General features: G+C 43.0%; 2 protein-coding genes across 2 annotated transcripts; one reads left to right on the forward strand and one right to left on the reverse strand.

Moving 5' to 3' along the window:
* Positions 1–447: 447 nt before the first annotated feature.
* slc38a2 (solute carrier family 38 member 2) lies at positions 448–10711 on the forward strand. Its single transcript, XM_058078070.1, has 16 exons — positions 448–741; positions 1880–1987; positions 2067–2148; positions 2239–2354; positions 3831–3904; positions 3987–4079; positions 4353–4425; positions 5336–5418; positions 5518–5576; positions 5914–6078; positions 6164–6243; positions 6356–6456; positions 8733–8857; positions 8928–9069; positions 9156–9253; positions 9330–10711. The coding sequence occupies exons 2-16, from the start codon at positions 1881–1883 to the stop codon at positions 9435–9437; spliced, it is 1506 nt and encodes a 501-aa protein (XP_057934053.1). The 5' UTR covers positions 448–741; position 1880; the 3' UTR covers positions 9438–10711.
* Positions 9584–20537, reverse strand: scaf11 (SR-related CTD-associated factor 11). The gene is made up of 15 exons (XM_058078066.1): positions 20302–20537; positions 18731–18777; positions 18511–18659; positions 17439–17522; positions 16904–16977; positions 16737–16816; positions 16632–16666; positions 16485–16555; positions 16070–16189; positions 15890–15984; positions 13666–15780; positions 12377–12708; positions 12131–12304; positions 11939–12058; positions 9584–11793 (listed from the first exon to the last, which is right to left on the reverse strand). The coding sequence occupies exons 2-15, from the start codon at positions 18747–18749 to the stop codon at positions 11698–11700; spliced, it is 3564 nt and encodes a 1187-aa protein (XP_057934049.1). The 5' UTR covers positions 18750–18777; positions 20302–20537; the 3' UTR covers positions 9584–11697.
* Positions 20538–20669: the final 132 nt, after the last annotated feature.

Raw genomic sequence — 20669 nt, forward strand, 5'->3', positions numbered from 1 at the left:
AAAAGTTGGTAATGATTATATAGTTACTGCTTTATATTATTAAAAACAGTACTTTTCGTAACAGTGTTGTAATAAATACTATGCTAAACACTTGACTAGCATTAGCATTCAAGTGTTTAATGGACAAAAGGTGAAGAATCCTTCAGGTTTTCGTGCAGGCGGCCCCTGTGTGTGTGGGAAAAAAAACAAACACCCCTGTTTGAATACTACACCATGTCCACTCTAAAGTCCACTACAGCATTCCTCTGGTTTTCCACAGGGGAGTGGCTTTGGGTCACAGAGTGTTCTGTTTGTATACAAAGTACGTCACAGCCATGCGTAAAACTGCCTCCCCCCCCTCCCCCCCTGTTCCAAGCCACTCCCTCGTCTTCCTCTTTCTCTCCAACACATCCCCCACCCCTCCTCCGTCTCCTGGCTGATGCAATGCTTATAAAGGGTGAGTCCACATCCCTCCTATAGCAGAACACTTGTCCTTTCCGTGCATGCATTTTGGAGGATTTTGGCTACATTTAAGAGGGAGACTACAAAAAATATCAAAGATCACTGTTACACACCATTTGGTGTAGGTACACAAATAGCATCTTTTTAGTGTCTTGTGTCACCTCTTTGGTAATTCCTAGTCTTTATTTTAAACTAAATTCCAAGGATCAGTCAGCTTTTGGAGTCATTTTTTGTGATCAACTGGATTTTTGATTTTAACCAGAAGGAATTTTAAAAAGCATTCAGCCACACCTTCATCAGGTAAGAATGCCGGCATGTCATGTTCTTGGCGGGTAGAAAAAAGCGGAAATAGGAAGTGATTATAATATATAGTTTCTTCCAGATGAACATAATTTCTGGTTGTGTTTTGTGAGTCTTTTAGAAATATCCCAATCCCCTGTGGGTTGTATCTTAGAAAATATGACAGAAAATGTCTTATTAGGTCATCCTGGCACATGAATAAATAATAAGACGCCTCGTCAGGGGTTGCGGTGTTATAATGGTGACTTGATGCAAATCAAACACTAAAAGTGATGGAAAAAGGTCTAATGTGAGCGTGATGTTGCATCATGGTGCTAGTAGAAATATGAGAAGCGGGCCATGCCCATAAACGGACAACACGTGCCATTGTTTCCACTGATGCCGGTCATTGGGCCTAATGTGATGAAACTGATCCGGGGTCAGACTCCGTGGGGCTATTTGGGTGCGTTGTGCATGTTTGGGCTTTATGAACTAAATATACGACAATGTCCTGTCTGAGTGGCTCAGTCAGCAGGCTAGAAATGGGATGAAAAGACACTCTGTCTAATGGATGCTCCTTATTTTGAAGATTTTTAAATATAAATGTTGGCAGGTGTGGCCCTGTTGTGATTTGTTTTAATGATTTCAGATGCTAATTTAGCGCAAAATCCACACTGCGGCTTTTCGTCATTAAGCGTCAATGGATGGGGCTGAGGTGATGTCGGGTGGACTCAGATGCCGGTCTGGTATTTTTCCACTGCCGGTGCGTCAAGCCCCCCCTCCCCCTCCACTTCCCCCTCCCACGGCTGAGAAGTCACATGATCTGGCAAGGGGCGCGCACGCACTCTAATATTGATTATTCCGAGGCTCTGTGAGCGTCCATGGTTAGAAATAAAACCAAAAAAAGGGGTTGGAACTCTTTAACCAGTTGAGTCACAATTCCATTGTGACACAGTGTCTTACGATGTCCTCTAAAGCAGAGTTTCTCAACCTAAATTGAGCCAATATGAGGAAAATCTTACAGCACACCAAACAAAATGTCACAAAAAGTATAGTATATGCGGTCGGGAATCACTGCTCTAAAATAATAGAGTGACTTTTGTTGACATACTTAGATACTGATGACTGAGAAACATCTTTCTTCATTTCTTCCTCCCAGTATGAAACAAACAGAGATGAGCAGTTTTTCTCGCGAAGAAGACAACAGCAGCACCAACAGCAACGAGTACAATTACCCCGACTGCCCTAGCAAGGTCCCGCTGAATGGGTGAGAGAATGTTCAGAACGTGACATCATTCCACGTGTTTAAGTGCCTGTGAAGCTAAATGTAAACGTGTCTCTTCAAGCCAATATGCAGACATCGAAGCAGAGAGTGAAAACTTCCTCCCAGAGCAAAACCTTGGCAAGAAGAAGTATGTGACAGAATATGTAAGTTTTCGGCTTTTTTTTTTAAATTTACGCTCATATGAAAAAATGGATGAGTTATTGTTTCTAATGACGGAAGCTGTCCCTCCACAGCACCAAGGCAATGCCTCCTTTGGCATGTCCGTTTTCAACCTGGGCAACGCCATTATGGGAAGTGGCATCTTGGGGCTGTCCTACGCCATGGCCAACACCGGCATTGCTCTATTTGTGTGAGTATATACTTTGTATATAAAATAGCCACAGCAAAGGCCTGGCTTTGCTTTCACATTGCAGTTTCAGCAGCTGCAGTTTAGCTCTGCAAGGTTGCAGGTGCTTTCCCGCCAGCAAGGGTGTGTGACCTTCAAAGTGTACAAATGCAACCCACTGGTGTGTTTCTGGTAGATAAAGTAGCGGAGAGATAAGGCTGAATGGGAAGGTCTCAGTCATGTAACGAAGCCATGCGTCACTTCCGGGGGCCAGCGTTCGGTTACAAACTAAAGGAGTGGCATCTTAAGTCGAGCTAATCCTAAAGAGTGAATGGCGTTGACTATCAAGCCACCAGCTCCCGAACAGTCGGGATTAGCTGCATACCGCCACACAGGGGAACACAGGTACCCCGGCACATCTAAAACTGTGGTTATGATTGACACCGCCAGAGAGGACTATAAGGTCACATTCAAGAAGGAAGTACGGGCTGCAGATTCATTTTCATACACCCTATTAATACCCTGTGCACACTTGGAGCCCTAAGAGGATTCCATACGGGATGACCTTTCCACCTGACTAATGTGACATTCTCAATTGCCCTCATGTTCTGTGCTGACGCAGAAATACAAATAAAAAAAGAAAAAGCACATATCTAACATGCATCTAAGGCAATGGACTCTGATGCATCTATGCACTTTCAATCAGTGATTCATAAACACTGTGTTAAATGGGCTGAAAATGACTACGTATTTATGATGGATAATATATAATATCTTTGTTCATCTATCTGCGGCAAACAGTATGAGGGCCACATTGGGGAAAAAAAATCAGAGAAGTTGTAAATTTAAAGTCGTAAACTTCTCACTTCCGCCTCCCTTACCTCAACCCTTCCACAAGCCCAAGGCCGAAGGTCACATGAGTCGCCCATTTACTTTTCATCGCTGTCTCAGGCCAAGTTTTTTTTTACTTGACATAAATTTATGACAGTAAAGTGGTAAATCTTACGATTTTTTTCTCGCAAATTCATTCTCTTAATATTACAACTTTTTTATGACTTCTCTAGGCATTAGTTTAGTTACTTTTATTGGCATTTTTCTCGTCAGTTTGCAACGTTGTTCTTGTAAATTTCAGACTTCAATGTCCTAAATTTCCAACTTTATCGTGTCAATGTACTACTTTTTTTCATGTAAATTGACGACTTTTTTTCTCATAAATGTACGACTATATTCTCGTAAAAAAAATAATATATAAAAATATATATAATTCATGAGAATGAAGTCATAAATTGAATCCACTAAATGGCACATGATTAACATGATCATTATTTCGGATTATGTATTTGTTTATCAAAAGTAAAATATGTGCCTTGGTTCAACAAAAGTTGGTAAATTAAGAATACACATATATATATATATATATATATATATATATATATATATATATATATATATATATATATATATATATATATATATATATATATTCCATTTTGTGGACAGGATCCTCCTTGTGGCGGTGGCTATCTTCTCCTTGTACTCTGTGCACTTGCTGCTGAAGACAGCCAATGAAGGAGGTGAGTCTGGCTTTTTTTTTTAAATATATACAATATGTCAAATCTTCAAAATGAAGAGTTTAATTTGCCACTTTTTAAAAAGGTGCGCTGGTGTATGAGCAGCTAGGCTACAAAGCCTTCGGGATGCCTGGCAAACTGGCCGCTTCCTGCTCCATCACCATGCAGAACATCGGAGGTGAGTGTCATGGATTGGAATCCAAATGTATATTAATATAATATATTAATAGTTGCACAATCACTCTATGTCTGGAGGAAGAATGAAAACATCAGGGTGGAAAACCAGCATGCGTAGCTTCCAGTAACAACTTGAGTCAGAAACTCTTTTTTTCCCCATACCACGGAACAACTGGGCCCCTCAGCAAATATTTAACTGTGCTAAATGTGTTGTGGAATCCTCTCACTTGGGGGAAAAAAAATTGCTAACTCCATTTTTATTTTGGTCTTTCAGCCATGTCGAGCTACCTTTACATCGTCAAGTACGAGCTGCCAATTGTCATCCAGGCTTTTGTGGGAAACAATGGGTGAGTACATAATAAATAATAAGTAAATGTATTCTAGTCAATTAATCACTCACCTACAGTCGGCAGCTGCGTGGTTCTCAAAAGCAAATAACCACCAGGGTCAAAAATAAGCTGTGGTATAGCATACAGCAGCTTTAGCAGCTTATGTGCTGTAAAATGTTGAAAGCCATGCTTGTTACACTTTGTTGGTTACAATTACCTCTGGTTCTTTTAACTATGTTTATTATTACTATATGACCAGTCCAGGGTGTACCCCGCATCTTGCCCAAAGTCAGCTGGGATAGGCTCCAGCATACACTTGCACTTCTCAGGCAGGTTGCAGTACAGTTCTACACAACTGTAACCATAACGATAAAATCAATACCTCTCACAAACATGTGGGAGATGCTTAGAACTTGTCCAATGACAGGCAAGTTTATCCAAGTGGCCATTCAAAAGGCCCTTTTAGTCGCCGGCAGCTGGTGCCGGATGGAGACAGTGTGAGCGTGTGAGTGCGTGGGTTTAGCTCAATCATCGCAACCTTGCCTTTCATCGCTCTTGTAGCTTGACGGCCGTTTTTTCTCACTGCGGCTTTTGAGATCCACATCTCAATGTCTGAAAATGTCAACTTTGCCTTACATCTGGTGCCCATTAGAAAGCAGGCTTGACCACAGTTCCATGATTAGAATTAGAGGATGACTCAGGAGGAACATAACACGTAACGCTATTGTAAAGGCCAAGAAAGAAAAGGAAGCAGGAAGTTTAAAAGCACTAAATTATGTAGAATATTTTAAAACATGACCATAATAATACACATATAGTTAATTGACTACCCTTTTGTTGGTGTCAAGTTGCCATTATTGTATGTATTATATTGTCCTGTATTTGCAGGACATTACGCTCTATAAAATGCATGTGTTGTGTTTTCCAGGGAATGGTACACCAACGGAGATTACCTGGTCCTACTTGTGTCACTTGTTATTATTCTGCCACTCTCGCTGCTCAGGAATTTGGGTAAGCAACGTCTAAATGTTCCCAAATCATAAGAAACGCAGCATTCGGCAGATTTTGAATGGATTTCACGACTTATGTTTGTGTCCTCCTCCTCATCAGGTTACCTAGGTTACACAAGCGGCCTGTCCCTCCTCTGCATGGTGTTCTTCCTGATTGTGGTGAGTATGTAAAATACATACATCGCCATTTGCCAGTCTTGTACAGTGATGACAAAGCAGGAAATCCTAGAACAAAGCATCATAAAACAATAGCGGTCATGCACAATTGGCTGCAGTAGGAATTTTTTCCAGTACTCCTCATAGATGATGCTGGGAATTCCGACTAACATGCCTCTTAAAGGCAAATTCTCTCCATGCGTGGCCTTATAAAAGCCCTAATTATTATAATTAGCCAATAACATAATGGGAATGGGGCGATTTGGCTTGCAGTGACGTACCTACTGTAATTCTTTCCACCGTCATCATGAGTAAATGCTTTGTCGCTTTGTTCCTCCAGGTGATTATTAAGAAGTTCCAGATCCCGTGCCCTCTTCCTGAAGATGTCCACAGTGTGAATGAGACATTTAGTAAACTCCTCAATGCCACTTTGTCTCCAAACAACGCCACCGCCGTGGACTACAGCGATGTCTGCACACCCAAATACTTTGTCTTCAACTCTCAGGTGAAGATCTGTGACTTGCAATGACATGTGGATTGAAAAGAAATACACATACACACATTTATAGTTGTGTTCTTCCTCCTTCCAGACTGTCTACGCTGTTCCCATCCTGACCTTCGCCTTTGTGTGCCACCCTGCTATCCTCCCCATGTATGAGGAGCTTAAAGAGTAAGTTTCTTTCACTTTTGAGTTCCAAAATCGCACCTGCGCTCTTATCTGACCTGACACATTGCCTGGTGTGGAAAGTAATTCAAACATCTCCGCTCCCTTCCCCATGCAGCCGTTCTCGCAGAAAGATGCAAGGAGTAGCCAACGTGTCCTTCCTGGCCATGTTTATCATGTACCTCCTGGCTGCTCTCTTCGGATATCTGACCTTCAATGGTGAGTGCCTCCAACAGGCTGAAGATTAAGTAATACATTAGGGATTTGGTTTAGATGCACAAATTGGTCAAATTATTTGTTAACATTTTAAAATCACATTAGAGATTGTTACATCAGCCTTTTTTATCGCAGTATTTGAAATGTTTTAACATGTTTCCAAAGTATCGTACGCAACTTCAACTTGTACTTGTACACGATCTTGGCCCTTATAGGCCTCCGTAGTCAAGAGCTAAGCTAATGGCGTTTGGCAAGGCGTTTTTTTTTATATACCATTTCGATTCCAAATAAGCGTTTTTACGTGCGTTTTGAAGATGAAAATGTTGCAACGATAACTTGTGTCGTAAAATTACCTTTTGAAATGGACTGAAACCACAGAGGGACGTGTGCACTGTCAGCAGCGAGCGTGTACCAGGTACAGCTAAAGCGATGCAATGCAGTGCATTATGGGATTTGTAGTATCGGAGGCGCCTTCTATATATGATATTATTGTGCTTGGTCCGCACACTGTAGATGTTAAACGTTACATTAATTATCTGTTAACAATTTCAATTCACATTACAGATTGTTACATCAGCCTTTTTATTATCACAGTATTTGAGCATTTTTGCTAATGTACGGCTTGTTATAAATCCCATGCCCTTGAGACAAGGAAATGCATTGTTATGTGTGAAATGGTTTGTCCATGGGGATTTCCGAAACAACTAGAATCTGAACGTAGTAAAAAATAATACAAAAATCTCAGTAGAATGTTTTTTCAAATTATCGTACATAACTTCAACTTGTACTTGTACACTATCTTGGCCCTTGTAGGTCTCCGTAGTCAAGAGCTAAGCTAATGGCGTTTGACGAGGCGTTTTTTATATACAATTTCGATTCCAAATAAGCGTTTTAACGTGCGCTTTGAAGACGAAAATGTTGCAACGATAACTTGTGTCGTAAAATTACCTTTTTTAATGGACTGAAACTACAGGGCGACGAGTGTACTACTCGAGCAGCGAGCGTGTACCATGTACACCTAATGCTATGCAATGCAGTGCATTATGGGATTTGTAGTATCGGAGGTATGATATTCTAGACCAGGGGTGCTCACACTTTTTCAGCATGCGAGCTACTTTTAAAATGACCGAGTCAAAATGATCTACCCACTACAAAAATGCAAAACATCTATTTATTTTCAAATGTATTGAGGATTATTTGTACGTACAATGTATGTTGATGTACCTTACATAACCAAATGAGCCAATATTGCAAAACACACATAATTAACTATTAACATTTTTTGTAATTACCTGAGTTTACTTTGATGACTTGCACTGAATTGAACCAGCAAGGGATGCATAGTCCGGACAGTAGCTGCTGATAGCCAGGCTCAAGCACACTTCCAAATGTTTATCAGTTATGGATAATATCCGTATCATAATATCCGTATAATATTCCATATCCGTATGGAAGTGATATGTTTTTTGCCTTTTTACTTGGTCCAGCTCCTTCACTCATTTTAGTGACCATAAACTTTAGCGAGGGCTTTAAAATCTCGCAATTCGCCGACTAGCTTAGCACTTTGCATCGTTGTTTACGCATGAGCGGTGACCTAAAGGTCAAAATTCAGTTGTCATCTGATTGGTTGTCCTGTATGTCAATCAAGTAACGGGATGGATGATAGGCTGACATCGTAAGTTCTGCTGCACTTAGAGACGTTGTTTGATTTGATTGGTCGCCCGAAGGGCAACATTCAGTTGTCATCTGAATGGCTGCCCTGTATATCAATCAAGTGACGGCATTGATGCTAGGATGATATTTTTTTTAAGTAACGCCGCGATCGACCAGCGATTTACCAGTACCACATCCGCGATCGACCGGTAGCTCGCGATCGACTTAATGAGCACCCCTGTTCTAGATGTTACAAGGGTTACCGACGTGGATTAGTGTGAGTTGTATTTGAAGGAGCTAAAAGTACAAATATACCCTTTTTGAGTGTACATATATTGTAACGTCCCAATATGCTAAATAGCCAAAGTTTGAGTGGAGTAGCTTTCTCAATCCAAAATAAATAAAGGTTTTCATGGTAGAGGCTTATGTAACATTGCGAAAAAGGCCACCTGGTGCACACTGTAGTATTATTTGTGTTCCTGTTCTTCAGTGCACAGGGAGAGTTCAAGCTGGTTATACAAGATAGCTAGAAAAAGCAACACTGTATAGTCCTACCGCAGCTTTGGAACAAAACGTGCCCAAATCATTAGTTTCCTCATCATTTTGTGACATCTCTCACACCACAGTGCATGTGGAGCCCGAGCTGCTGCACACCTACTCCAGGGTCTACAAGTTCGATACCATCCTGCTGATCGTCCGCCTGGCTGTGCTCACCGCTGTCACCCTCACCGTCCCCGTGGTGCTCTTTCCTGTAAGAGTCGCCGCTTTAATAAATCTTAAGATTCTTGGACTTCCATTTAACACGCATCCTCTTTCTGCAGATCCGTACCTCCATCAACCAGTTCCTGTGCGCCTCCAAGTTCAGCTGGATCCGCCACACCATCATCACGGTGGTCCTGTTGGCCGGCACCAATGCCCTCGTCATCTTCGTCCCGACCATCAGAGACATCTTCGGCTTTATCGGTGAGTGACATTGCGTGTAAAAAGCTTGAAACCGAGCGTTGTCTATTTTACATCCTAAAATGTCTCCTTATCCTTCTCCCATGCAGGTGCATCTGCTGCAGCCATGCTCATCTTCATCTTGCCCTCTGCTTTCTACATAAAACTGGTCAAGAAGGAGTCGATGAAGTCCGTCCAAAAGATCGGGGTAAGTCCCTTCTTGCTTGTTTTTTAAACTCCAGCAACATTTGAAGCTCAATGGAACTACGTCCTCCTCCGTTCAGGCCACCGCTTTCCTTCTGTGTGGCTTCCTGGTCATGATTGGCAGCATGAGCCTCATCATCCTCGACTGGGTCCACAATGCAGCAGCGGAACACCCCGACGGACACTAGAACCGACACTCACATGAAGATGACATTGTACAAAAAAGACACAAGAACTCATACTTGATGGTTGGCTTTGACGGAGAACCAGACTACGCCATTCCAGGAGAATGTATACATGTACAGATGATGCTTTTTCACACCAAAGTATGGTGTTTTTTTCCTCCCTCTTACTTTTTTTTAATATATATACAGACACACACATACATACACTTCTTTGTCTTTACCTGTATTGTTTTTGGAGTTGTGGTACAGCTGAAAACAAATCGAATGTGCCTCTCAGGTGGAGGTGGTACAAGGGTTCAAAAAGCAGCTTACACTCAGGTACGGTTCTGTTTTTGCAAGTGTGGCTGTGACCTCACAGATCAACTACAAATCCTGCTGACAAAACACAGCGCAAACCACCGAAACATTCACAGGAGAGGCAACAGACTTGAACGCTTTGCTTTTTTTTGGTTTTTTGTTTTGCTTTGCCAAACTTGTATTTGTATACCGAAAAGCACTTACTGTTCAGCACACTAGTGGAAAACACAGACTTGTTTCCACATACAGGAGGCCTACTCAGTATTTGTGACCTTGCTTGTGTGACGTCAGCAAAAGAACAACAAAAACCTGCCCCCTTTTTTATAAGCAACACTGGGAGCTGCAGTCACTGGACTCTTTGACAAACTGTATTTATGAAGCCGCTGATGTTGGGATAAGTGTGAGGATTGACGACACTGGTGTGTGAGGGGACTAGATGTTTTTTTTCTGGATGGGAGAATACTTGGAATTTGACCATGTGCGGCTAAGGTAAACAAATGTCACACCGACAAACAATCATACCAAAAGTCTTTTACGACAGCTCATCGTCGTGTGCACGTTTGGCTGTGCTTCCAATACTAAGGCAACACCAAGCTATTTATGGAAGACAGTGAAATCAATGTAAACTATTTTATTATATTTATATGATATTGTATGTATATATATATATGTATATATATCAATTGACTTCAACTGTATATTTTTTTTATGATGCATTGGAGTGGCAAGCTGCAACTGTTCACCTGTCAAAACTGACTGAAATATCCTGCTGTGTCGATTTTGTGCAAAATTCTGTTACGTCGAGGTCACTGATAACGTAAACGCCACCTTGTCCCCCCCTTTGACACCCTTGACATTTTTGGTTGGAGAACAACCGGCTGTGGGCCTCAGGGGCAAAGAGGGCTTTGCCCACCAGTGTTACATTCTTGTTTCAATGAAACGATGTACATCCTGTAAAATTAAATTCAAAGATACTGTAACATGTTGTGAGTTTTTTTTGTCAAGTGACAAAAAGGAGGATTATGCATTATCTAGGTTGCTATATGTATACCATTTATGTAAAGGGTATTTTAACTACAGGTTACAAGGTTGAGTTGAAAAGGCCACTCAACTTTTTGTTGTGCAAGCCTGCCCCCTGGTGGTCAACAGATAATATACCTGAGTATTGCCAATTCTGTAAAAATTATAATAGATCTATTCAACTTGTATGCTGTAGTGAGTGGAATAAAAAAAAAATCAAAACGTCCGATAAAGACTCATCCAATCAGGAAGCAGCTATTTTATTTCACTACTCTCTGGATACTTTGGACATCGTGATGCATTGACATTCAATACACATCCAGGTGTGGATGGGGTTCATTTCACCTGATTTGTTCCCTCCCAGGACCCGTGTCTTATATCACACGCTCACTGCGGACTTGTTCTCCTGATTCTCAAGCAAACAGGGCGACAGTTATAATCAAAAACCTGGCCACTGAGATGAATGCAGGCTTTTAAACTATTTGAAATATTACAGAATATACTTTTTTTTTTCTTTTTAAGAATAGATTTTTGCAATCAGGAGGAACCCGTAGTTCCGGCCAGCAGCCTAGAAGATTCTCTCAACAACAGAAGCAGACATGATTTACTAAGCGGTGCATTTTTTGTATCAAATTACCCACCCAACCACCCCCAAAAGGCCACCCCGCTCTCATTACAGTAGTTCTGCAGGTCAGAATCTATGCAAAATAAAGGGCTCTTGCATTACAATTTTTGATTGGGTCATTCTTTTTTTTCCTAACAAAATATGAAAATCTATAGAAAATCTATATAGTGTAGTTCATTAAAAGGTAGAGATATCAAAAACAGAAATCATGGCTCTCCATCATCGTTGAGTAAAGAGGCTAAATTCCAGCTGGAGGAAATTGCACTTGAGCTGCACAATGGGGTCTGTGAGGGCAGTGCTGCGCCGCATTAAGGTGGCCATTCACTTTTTGCGCGCGTGTTTGTATTTGTCTACATAGGCCTTCACCAGGTTGGCCACCTTACTTGCGTTCACCTCGCCACTCTTGCTGTGACACACCTGGGGACAGGGAAACAAACACACACACACACACACAAAACACAGCTACAGTCAAATTAAGCAGGATCAAACTGGCTCAGACAGAAAACAACCCTCCAATATTCATGGCGATATTTTTAAATAAAATGAGTGTGAAAATGCATACCTTCTCCACTGCTTTGCGGACAATCTCCTTGTACTCCTCTTTTGTGATTTCCTTCTTTTGGTAAAAAGGTTTTATGGCCGTCTTAACTTCATTTACAGCTTTCTCTTGGATTTGTTGTTTCTAAAGCATGCAGAGGACCTCATCAGAGACAGCATGATACAAAATAATGCTGAAAAGGCCATAGCTAGTTACCTTTTCTTTTTTGGAGCTGTCAGCTAGAGCCTTGCTATGATGGCCTGACTGTGTTGTAGATGATGGTAGCACCTGGCTGACTGCTTGCTGACCTTGGGTTGCCACAGCAACAACTACTTTGTTTGGAGCAGGAAGCAGGCCCGGGTTTCCGTAAGTGCCCATAGTACTCACCATCTAGGGAAAACAAGGCTTTTAAAAGGATGATCAAAATGCAGAGTCAGTTGTCTTTACTTAAATGCATCATACCTGTGTGTGGCCATCAGCCTGAGCCGCTGCTGCCTGGCTGCCTTGCTGCATTGGTGGGGGCGGCGGGGGAGGTGGCGGGAGGACTGGAGTGCCAACAGCGGGCACCTGCAGCAGTGGCACGGCAGGGTGGAGGTGCACAGGGACTGGAGGGGCCATCGCGTACGGTGCGGTGGGCTGCAAGCTAACTGGCAGGGGTCCCCGAGGTCCCGGCAGGGGGAAGTGATGATGAAGGACGTTGAGCTGAGGTGGCGGCGGCGGAGGCATCACGGTCAGCACGGGTGCTGGCGCGCTGCCCGGTATGGTCTGAAAGGCAGGGTCACTTTTCGGGGGACCTAGAAATAAAAGGTTTGAAGGACTTTCAAGCAGAGTATAATCCATATACAGTATACTATACTACAATGAAGAGCTTATGAAGACCTATGACACAAAAACATTACAGTACAGCAGTAAGCATGCTCCGATCAATCAGTCACTGATCAGTGTTGGCCAATTTCAAAAGGAAAAATACATGATCAGCATATGCCAAAAAAAACCCCAAAACAAAAACGATGCTTGCGTTCTAATACTCTCCCCTTCACATGCTGCAGACTTGCGGCGGCAAACCCAAACAAACATGTCTGCTGTGTGGAATTTTGATGCAATTTGTGAGTGTGAAGTAAAGTTTGCATCCTGCAACACCTCCGCAAAAAATATAGCAAGTTAAAAAGCTTTCATTTAATCCAGTGTTAAAAGAGCAAACACTTGAAAAAATCATGTAAAAATAAATAAAAATACAGTAAATCAATCTAGAATTGTCCTGACTTTTCTCCCTTTACGGCACCCCTGGCCAATACCACCAATTATAAATAAATGGAAACATATCCAGTTAATCCATGTGACCAGTATCTGTAACAGCGGAGCTCACTCATGGATTATTAGTAGTGGAATCCGCAGCATAAGAGCCTGATCGGAGCACCCTATACAGCAGTGTTTCCCAACCTTTTTGAGCCAAGGCATGCAGTATATTTAATATATTTTACAACCTCAGACCACACCAACCAAGCATGCCTGTCTGTTGTACGAGTGGCAGCAGGTGGATACACAGGTTCATGATTATCTAACGTCTGTCATCTCTGCATGTCATTGCCTGCCTGGATAAAGGTAGATTATTTCTAGAAAAGAATGAACTGTTTTGGGGATCAATTAAGTGAAATTGAATAATTTCCCAAAGCACACTTGATGATCTCTCATTGAGCCACGGCACAGTGGTTGGGAATCACTTTTGTAGAGAACAGTAGAACGATTATAACCTGATGCTGGTTGCTCCTCCTCTGTTCTGTTCCAGGCTCCTGCTCCCCCTCTCTCCCTCTTGGAGTAATAATCCTGAACATCAGCAGGAAGTGTCCTCCGGACTGCCCAGCTGGATGCTGATGACCAGCCTGAGCGATCCAGCATGGAGTCGCCAGTCTCTGAGTCCTGTTTCCTGCGTCCACCACCGCGATTCTCGTTGAAGCGGCTGTAGGCGTCAGTCCCTGAATTGTTGCCCGTCCCTGAGTTGCTTCGTGGCTGCCTGTGGTTGTCATCCTCCTGCTGGTTGTGAAAGCCGCGGTTGCCACCGCCCCATCCTGCCCCGCGGCCACGATCGTAGCCCCTCGACTCCCCCCTGCTTCCTCGATCTTCCCACCGGGAGCCACCGCCACCGCCAAGGTCCCGGCTCCTGTTCTCAGCTTCACTGCGAGTCTTTTCTGTCACCCAGTCAGGATTGTCTGACCAGCCCTGGCGTTCAGGTGATGCTTCGGCTGGGACGCCATTTTCAAAGCGACCAGCGCCTGCATGATACCGCCGTCCCTCGCTGCCATTCCCGCTGCCCTGCCCTGACCTCCAGCCACCCTGTCGGTCTTTTCGCTGGGGAGACTGATCTCTTAAGAGCAGGTGCTCAGGGCTGGACCCGCGTTTGTAAGATCTTGTTCTAGAGCGAGACCGTGATCTAGATCTGGAGCGACTCCTGGATCGCCTCCTCCTTCTGTCACGGCTACGGTCCCTCCTGGAGTAGTCCCTCTCTCTGTCTCGCCCCCGATCTCTTTCTCTGCTGCGAGGACGGGACGACTGGCTGGAGGGAGGGCTGCTGGCACGTTCTCTCGAATGAGAGCGGGAGCGCCTGGATTGCTCTCGTCTGGAGTCCCTCTTAGGGGACCAGGAGGAGGATGGGGAGTGGAAGCGAGAGCGTCGCTGCCTTCCATTCTTCCTCTCATGGCTCACGTCTCTCTCTTCGTGGTCCTTGGAACTTTCTACCTTAACAGAGGAAGGAATTTCGGCAGCAGCTGATGCCGTCCTCTCATGTGATACATCCAAATTGGTATTGCTACCATGCCCACTCGAGGGGGAACTACAGTCCATAGGAACTACATTAGTATCATCTTTGGTGAGACGGTCATCCTCGATTCTTTCTCCAGAAGTGTCCGCTTCTGCTGATTCTGCCGTTCCAAATGTTTTGGAACCAGAGTCCTCAGATTGTTTTGCTTCTTGGATAGCAACACTTTCCTCAGACTGTTCAGCAGGTTTGAGGATTTCACACGCTACTGTCTGCTGATCATTCAAAGGCTTTGCATCATTGCTTTCTTCCGAAGCTGCACAAATCTCCATTTTATCATCCTGCTCAGTCATCTTGTCGCCGTCTGGAGACGTGAGGTCCTCTGGTTCAGAAGGCGAATCATCTTCTCTATTTGAAGTTGACATGTCAGGGGCTTCCTCTTCTTGCATGCTGGGTTTACCATCTGAGCATGACTCAGGGCTTTTTGGAGAGGAGTTTGAGGGACAAGATGGGTGGCTGTCACCTTCATCTGCTTTTTGTTCATTTGAGTCTTCTTCAAGTGTCTCATTCGTGTCTTGCCCCACATCACAGCTTAAAGGTTCTGCAGATGTTTGTTCGTCAGGTGAATCCACACCATCCTGTTCTGCACTAAGACTTCCTTCTGCATCAGAAGGCTGCTCGGGGTTGTTCATCTCATCCTCCACTTCATCTTGTTCTCCTTCCTTGTCAGTGCTGTCAACCCTATCCACCTCATCATCCTCACTTGCTGTTGGGCTTCCAACAAACTCAGACGACTGCTTTTTCCCCGTGTTTTTCCTTTTCCCGCTGGCCTTTCGGTTTGTTACCTGCCTGAGCTTCCTCTTGCCTGGCACCTGAGAAGTCCGGCCAGGCTTGGAGGGCTGGTTGATGGATGAGTCCGAGTCGGACACACTGGACTGCGGCGGCGATGACTGGTCAGATACAGGCGCCTCACCCTGGGGTTTACTGTTGCGCCCTGATCGTCTGGACGGCATCGACTCGGCTTTTTTGCTGGGCGCTTTGGAGTTTGAGGCCCGTCCACCTCGCTTCTCTTCTCCTTTAGGACAAGTAATGGCGCAGACCACACCCTGGAAAACTGTACATCACAAAGTAGATGAGTAATGCTCCAGTCTCCAATCACTGTCCTCTTAATGTGTGAATCTATCAATGTAAGAATCACATTTTTATTAAAGTGGTCTACGCACCAAAATGACCAGGTCCAAATGATGACGTGGAGGTAATGGGAGATGAACAGAGACCAAACGTAAATGGACTGTGGTTCCTAATAGTGGGAAGGAAACTGCGGGAGGCAAATGTGAAATGCATAATCAGCAGGGATTTAAGCTTCTTGTGCATTTTCAAAATTCAACAAAATCACTAACAACCTTGAGGTTCCAGTTGCGGTTATGGGAGCAGCAGGAGAGAACCACGGGCAGTCTTGCACCTGACGTTTGCAGCGTTTAGTTTCATACAGTATGTCCTCTGTCACCAACAACGGCTCTGTGCTGCAAAAGGATGAAAATGTCATTGAAACTGTATCAAGGAAAGGGAAAATAGACTATCAATGTGATAATTGTATCACACGCTGATCTCAGCACAGCGCATGCTTTTTGTACAAGCTGTCGTGCTCATGTAAAACGTAAAGTGTTGATGTAATCCGACACTCAACCCCAGCTTTCGAAACTGTCTGATTGTGTGTTTTGAGACTCCAAAAGGTTGTTGCTGCTGTATAAATAAATCTACTATTCTGTTCTAGTCCCTGCTTTTCAAGCCATACCGTTATCATTTGTATACACTTACATGTCCTGCGTTGATGTGGTTAATGAGATCAACACAGATGGCGGCCACGCACGGCACACTGTTTCTCTCACCTGAAGGATATGTCATACATTTTTTTAAATGCCATACAATAAACGCACAATATAAAAAAACTAATCCAAAGCACACCTTTTTTCGGCTCACTGCCAATGGGTCATTGTTGCCTGCAAGATGAATTAAGAGATGATTAAAAACGGGTAAAAAAGTTGCTTGAGTGTCAGGCTGACAACGTACATTTCCTCACAAGTCCTTTTGTTTTGGAATGAGCCATCGTCCTTGCCTTTTGCCTTACAGACCTTTTCCAAAGGTTGCTTCTGGGAAAGAAAATGAAATTCCAAACGTTCATAAATGGCCTTTTCATGTTAACAGTGAGATCATATTCCGACCACAAAGTGACATACTTGAGACACACTTCATGTTCGGTGTTTCGACCGCTTTGGGCTTCAGGTTCTGCTTCTCGTCTCCTCACAGGGACCTTAGATCAACATGGGTGGAAGTAAATTTAGTTTCAGTGGCCTGTACTGTCTTGCTTTGGGGGTGCAAGTAGTGATTAAGTCATGGTTTTATATTTAGGTTGAATGAGCAAAGCTTTGAGTCGCCTGTGTGTCAGACGATAGCCAGCAGCTGCGTGTAGCAATATCTGCCTACTCCTTCGTTTTCATGTGTGTCTGTCTTCATTTAAATCAGCAAGGACCCTGAGGGTATAAAGGGTATAAACCCTTTTGTGGTTCCCAAACCTCTCAGTCCCCTGTGCCTTTAGATATTTGATCAGAAGCCATGTGCATCCTACTCCTGCAAGCTTTGATAAAAACAACAAGTTCAATGATTGTGGAAGGCTACTTTTGAAAGTCATATAAAATAAAAGCACTCAAAATGTGGGGCCATATATATTTTTTTAATTTTTGTAATTGTGAAATGAGAAATGGATAAACACACCTTCACACAGCATAGACTCCCATCCCATCTGTAAACACTTGTGAAGGGTCGTCTGTCCACTGGACAAGACGGGACCGTCTGCAACTGTTTGGGAAAAGAAAACATTAATACCATATTTCCTTCACTTTAAATCACCATAGCGTCTCAATTCATCATTGGGTGCATCGTCATAGTTACCTTTATGCTAATAAATACTTAAATGTTCTCTGCTGGTGAATCAGTAGAACAGCCACTACTTGAGGCTACTTTGTTTACTTTCTTTTAATAACAGTCTGCAAAAATGCTGGGCTTCAATTCGTTCTATTACGCTGATAAGGCGTGATACTTTTGATTCATCATGGCAGTGGAACATCCAAAGGAACGCCTTAAAAGATCACTTGGGGTGCAATCAAAATATTTAACGACCATGTGTTTCAGTGTCATGCCAATCAGAGGATGAAGCGTGAAGCGATGTTTATGGTAGCTGGTAGCTCGTGATCAAACTGTATCTTAGGTATGTGTGCACAATAATAACCGCAAACGGCCTGTCGTAACTTCTCTGTCAAATCAACTGTACTTGAGTCCTGCACAAACTATATCGATCTTGGTCTTGAGAAGCAGGAAGTTATTGGTATGGGCATGGAAAAAAATCATGCAGTCCTCATTTTATGCATGTACTGTATACTTGTGTGTTTACATTCCATTTATGAGTCTTAGAGGGTCCACAATAGTGCATTGGAAGTGAAATCTAGCCTTGATGCTGTAATTGCCGACACAATTTCCACGTTTGGCAATCATAAACGGTCTGTAGGTCCACATATTATCGTTTTGACATCATTAAACACTTCATAATGCATAATGGGGTCGTTTAAAGAATGCCATTTATTATTTATCACCACCATTTGTTTTAAAAGATTCATATAACAGTGGTGAAATAATTATAATGTTAAAATGTTATTTAAAACAGTGCTAAGCAGTTAAAGGTTTTATATGGTGACAGTTTGGTCTCTGGAATTGTTTATACTTTTGCAACACATCTCTGATCACGAGCAGCATGGAGATGGAAAGATAATGTGTCAGAGTTGAAGGTCACCTCTGCCCAAGTCAGGAGGCATCCGAGGCAGAAGACATGGCAGCAGCTGTCGGGCATGGCGAGCTCTCCTCTGGCCAGGACACCCAAGCAGATAGGACATCGCTCTGCCTCCTCGCCGTCGCTTCCATCGGGGGGCGGCCCCTGGCCATCTTAACACAGAGATACTAAATAAGCATTTAATATGCAGACATATGAGTGTCACAATATTACTGAGCCTCACCGCTCTCAGCTCCTGTCATGTCCAGCCCTGGGCTGTCCTGATCGCCACTACAACAAAGAGGAGGGTCAGCCATCAATGAAAATCTCCAGTTGAATTACAAGTGCAAAAAGAAGAAACGGGAGTGAAACCATAAACATTTTTGGAGGAACCAATTTATTGCAAACAAGCATTAAACTCAAACAGGCTGTTCATCATCTGATCAAACCCCGACTCCACCCTCAAGAGTTGCTTCGGGCACACTTTTTGTTCGTTGGAATTTTTGTCCATGTGGTGAAGAAAGCCGATCATTACCACACAAACGAGGGTCTTCAGTCATGACGGAGACCCCCTGCAACATCGTCACATAGCCATTTGACGCCCATGCACAACCTGAAGCTCCATTTTTTTCCATAATTCCAGATCATGATGGCGCCCCTTTTACTGTGCCATGTGGAGAACACCTCAAGGGGAATCTTCTTGTCATACCAGTACCGTTGGAAGCCATGCGGACCATCAAGATTAATGTTCTTTCTGACAAGATCACAACATGCTTTTGGTCTTACATGAACAGCCTATTTCAGTTCACTGGTTGTATGCAATAAATTGATTACTCAAAAACGTTTAAGGCTCTGTGTTATTTCTTCTTTTCTAATATTGCACAAAGTGAAACCCACAACCGTAAGTTGACAAGTTTATGTTCTGTTGTTAAATAAGGTTTTAAAAAATGACATAATGTTTCAGTTCTTATGGCACAAACCAAAAAGCTGTTCGAGCCAACCATAAACATCACATTGGAATAGTAGGAATTTTTGACCGCTTCTGACCTAAGTTTTGCATCACAGGCAATTAGACGATTATGTCAACACCACAAATAGATTGTTATCCTGCGGGAAAACAAATACAATACAACGCTATATACAATATGTTTAATCATATTAACACACAGCTATATGAAAAATAAACAAAAGATAACGGAAAACACCATCGAGCCTTGTATTCAGTACGTCGGTATCAATAGTATCAATATTTGGATCGATCCGCCCACTTTAAGTTTAAGTATTGAATAACCATACATCCGAATGTTTCACTTGCATTAATTTGATTGTTAGGTTTGATGGAAATTATATCACAATAGTAAGGTGCTCCAATGACAACAATCAACATTGGTGTGAAACTAATTAGCTTTCGTGTCTTGTCAAATCCATTCGGTTTCCTTCCAACAGCACCATTTCTTTTGCAACAGAAATATAGTCACGCTGAAAGGCATGGGTCTAAGTTCCAACACACACAAATGAGCTTCTTCGATCAGAGTCAACATGAAGCGGATAACATGGTTGTTATGCTTAGCAAGGTGAGCTAATACCCAAATAGCTTCGTGGCTGTTAGCACGCTAACAAGCACAGCTAACCGTGCGTATGTTACGCTGAATGCAGTGAAGGTCATAGGTTAGCTATCCGGCTAATAGCAAGCTCATCTTAAGTTTAACTCAATAGCTAACTAGCTGCTTTGAATAACAACACAACACCTGCTTACGTCGTGAAAACAAGCGACCACTCGAGGCTAGTTAGCAGCAAGCAACTGTCGCTACTCACCGGATAAAAGTGCTCCTGTGCTTGGCTTTTACACACCAAACCGTGTTGAGGACCCAAACTTTTTTTCTATAAAATGCTAACAAACCGCTGAGCTAAGCGTGGTAAGCTAAACTTGTTTGTGGCTAAAAACCGAGGACAGATTTCAGAAATTCTCGGCCACATGTCCCGGTAGTGTGGCTGGTAGTTTCAGCGAGTAGCTTCCCCTACTGGACACGCCGAGCATTGCAAGGACATGATGGAAAGGAGCCCCCTGGTTCCAGTGCAAGCGTCTACATTCCTTACATTAGATAAGCATCCTGGATAGAATATCACAATTTGGACAAAAGTTTAAAATCCACCAACATAGCTAAGCAATAAAGAAGGTAAAT

The sequence above is a fragment of the Doryrhamphus excisus genome, chromosome 7 (assembly GCF_030265055.1).
Source record: "Doryrhamphus excisus isolate RoL2022-K1 chromosome 7, RoL_Dexc_1.0, whole genome shotgun sequence".
NCBI classification, from domain to species: domain Eukaryota; kingdom Metazoa; phylum Chordata; class Actinopteri; order Syngnathiformes; family Syngnathidae; genus Doryrhamphus; species Doryrhamphus excisus.

Coding starts and splice junctions, on each gene's coding strand:
- slc38a2 (XM_058078070.1), top strand. CDS start 1,881: ATGAAACAAACAGAGATGAGCAGTTTTTCTCGCGAAGAAGACAACAGC. Junction 6,244..6,355: donor ATGTATGAGGAGCTTAAAGA/GTAAGTTTCTTT, acceptor TTCCCCATGCAG/CCGTTCTCGCAGAAAGATGC. Junction 6,457..8,732: donor CGGATATCTGACCTTCAATG/GTGAGTGCCTCC, acceptor CTCACACCACAG/TGCATGTGGAGCCCGAGCTG.
- scaf11 (XM_058078066.1), bottom strand. Junction 17,523..18,510: donor GCCTCCTGACTTGGGCAGAG/GTGACCTTCAAC, acceptor TTTCCCAAACAG/TTGCAGACGGTCCCGTCTTG. Junction 12,059..12,130: donor ACAGCTCCAAAAAAGAAAAG/GTAACTAGCTAT, acceptor TGCATGCTTTAG/AAACAACAAATCCAAGAGAA.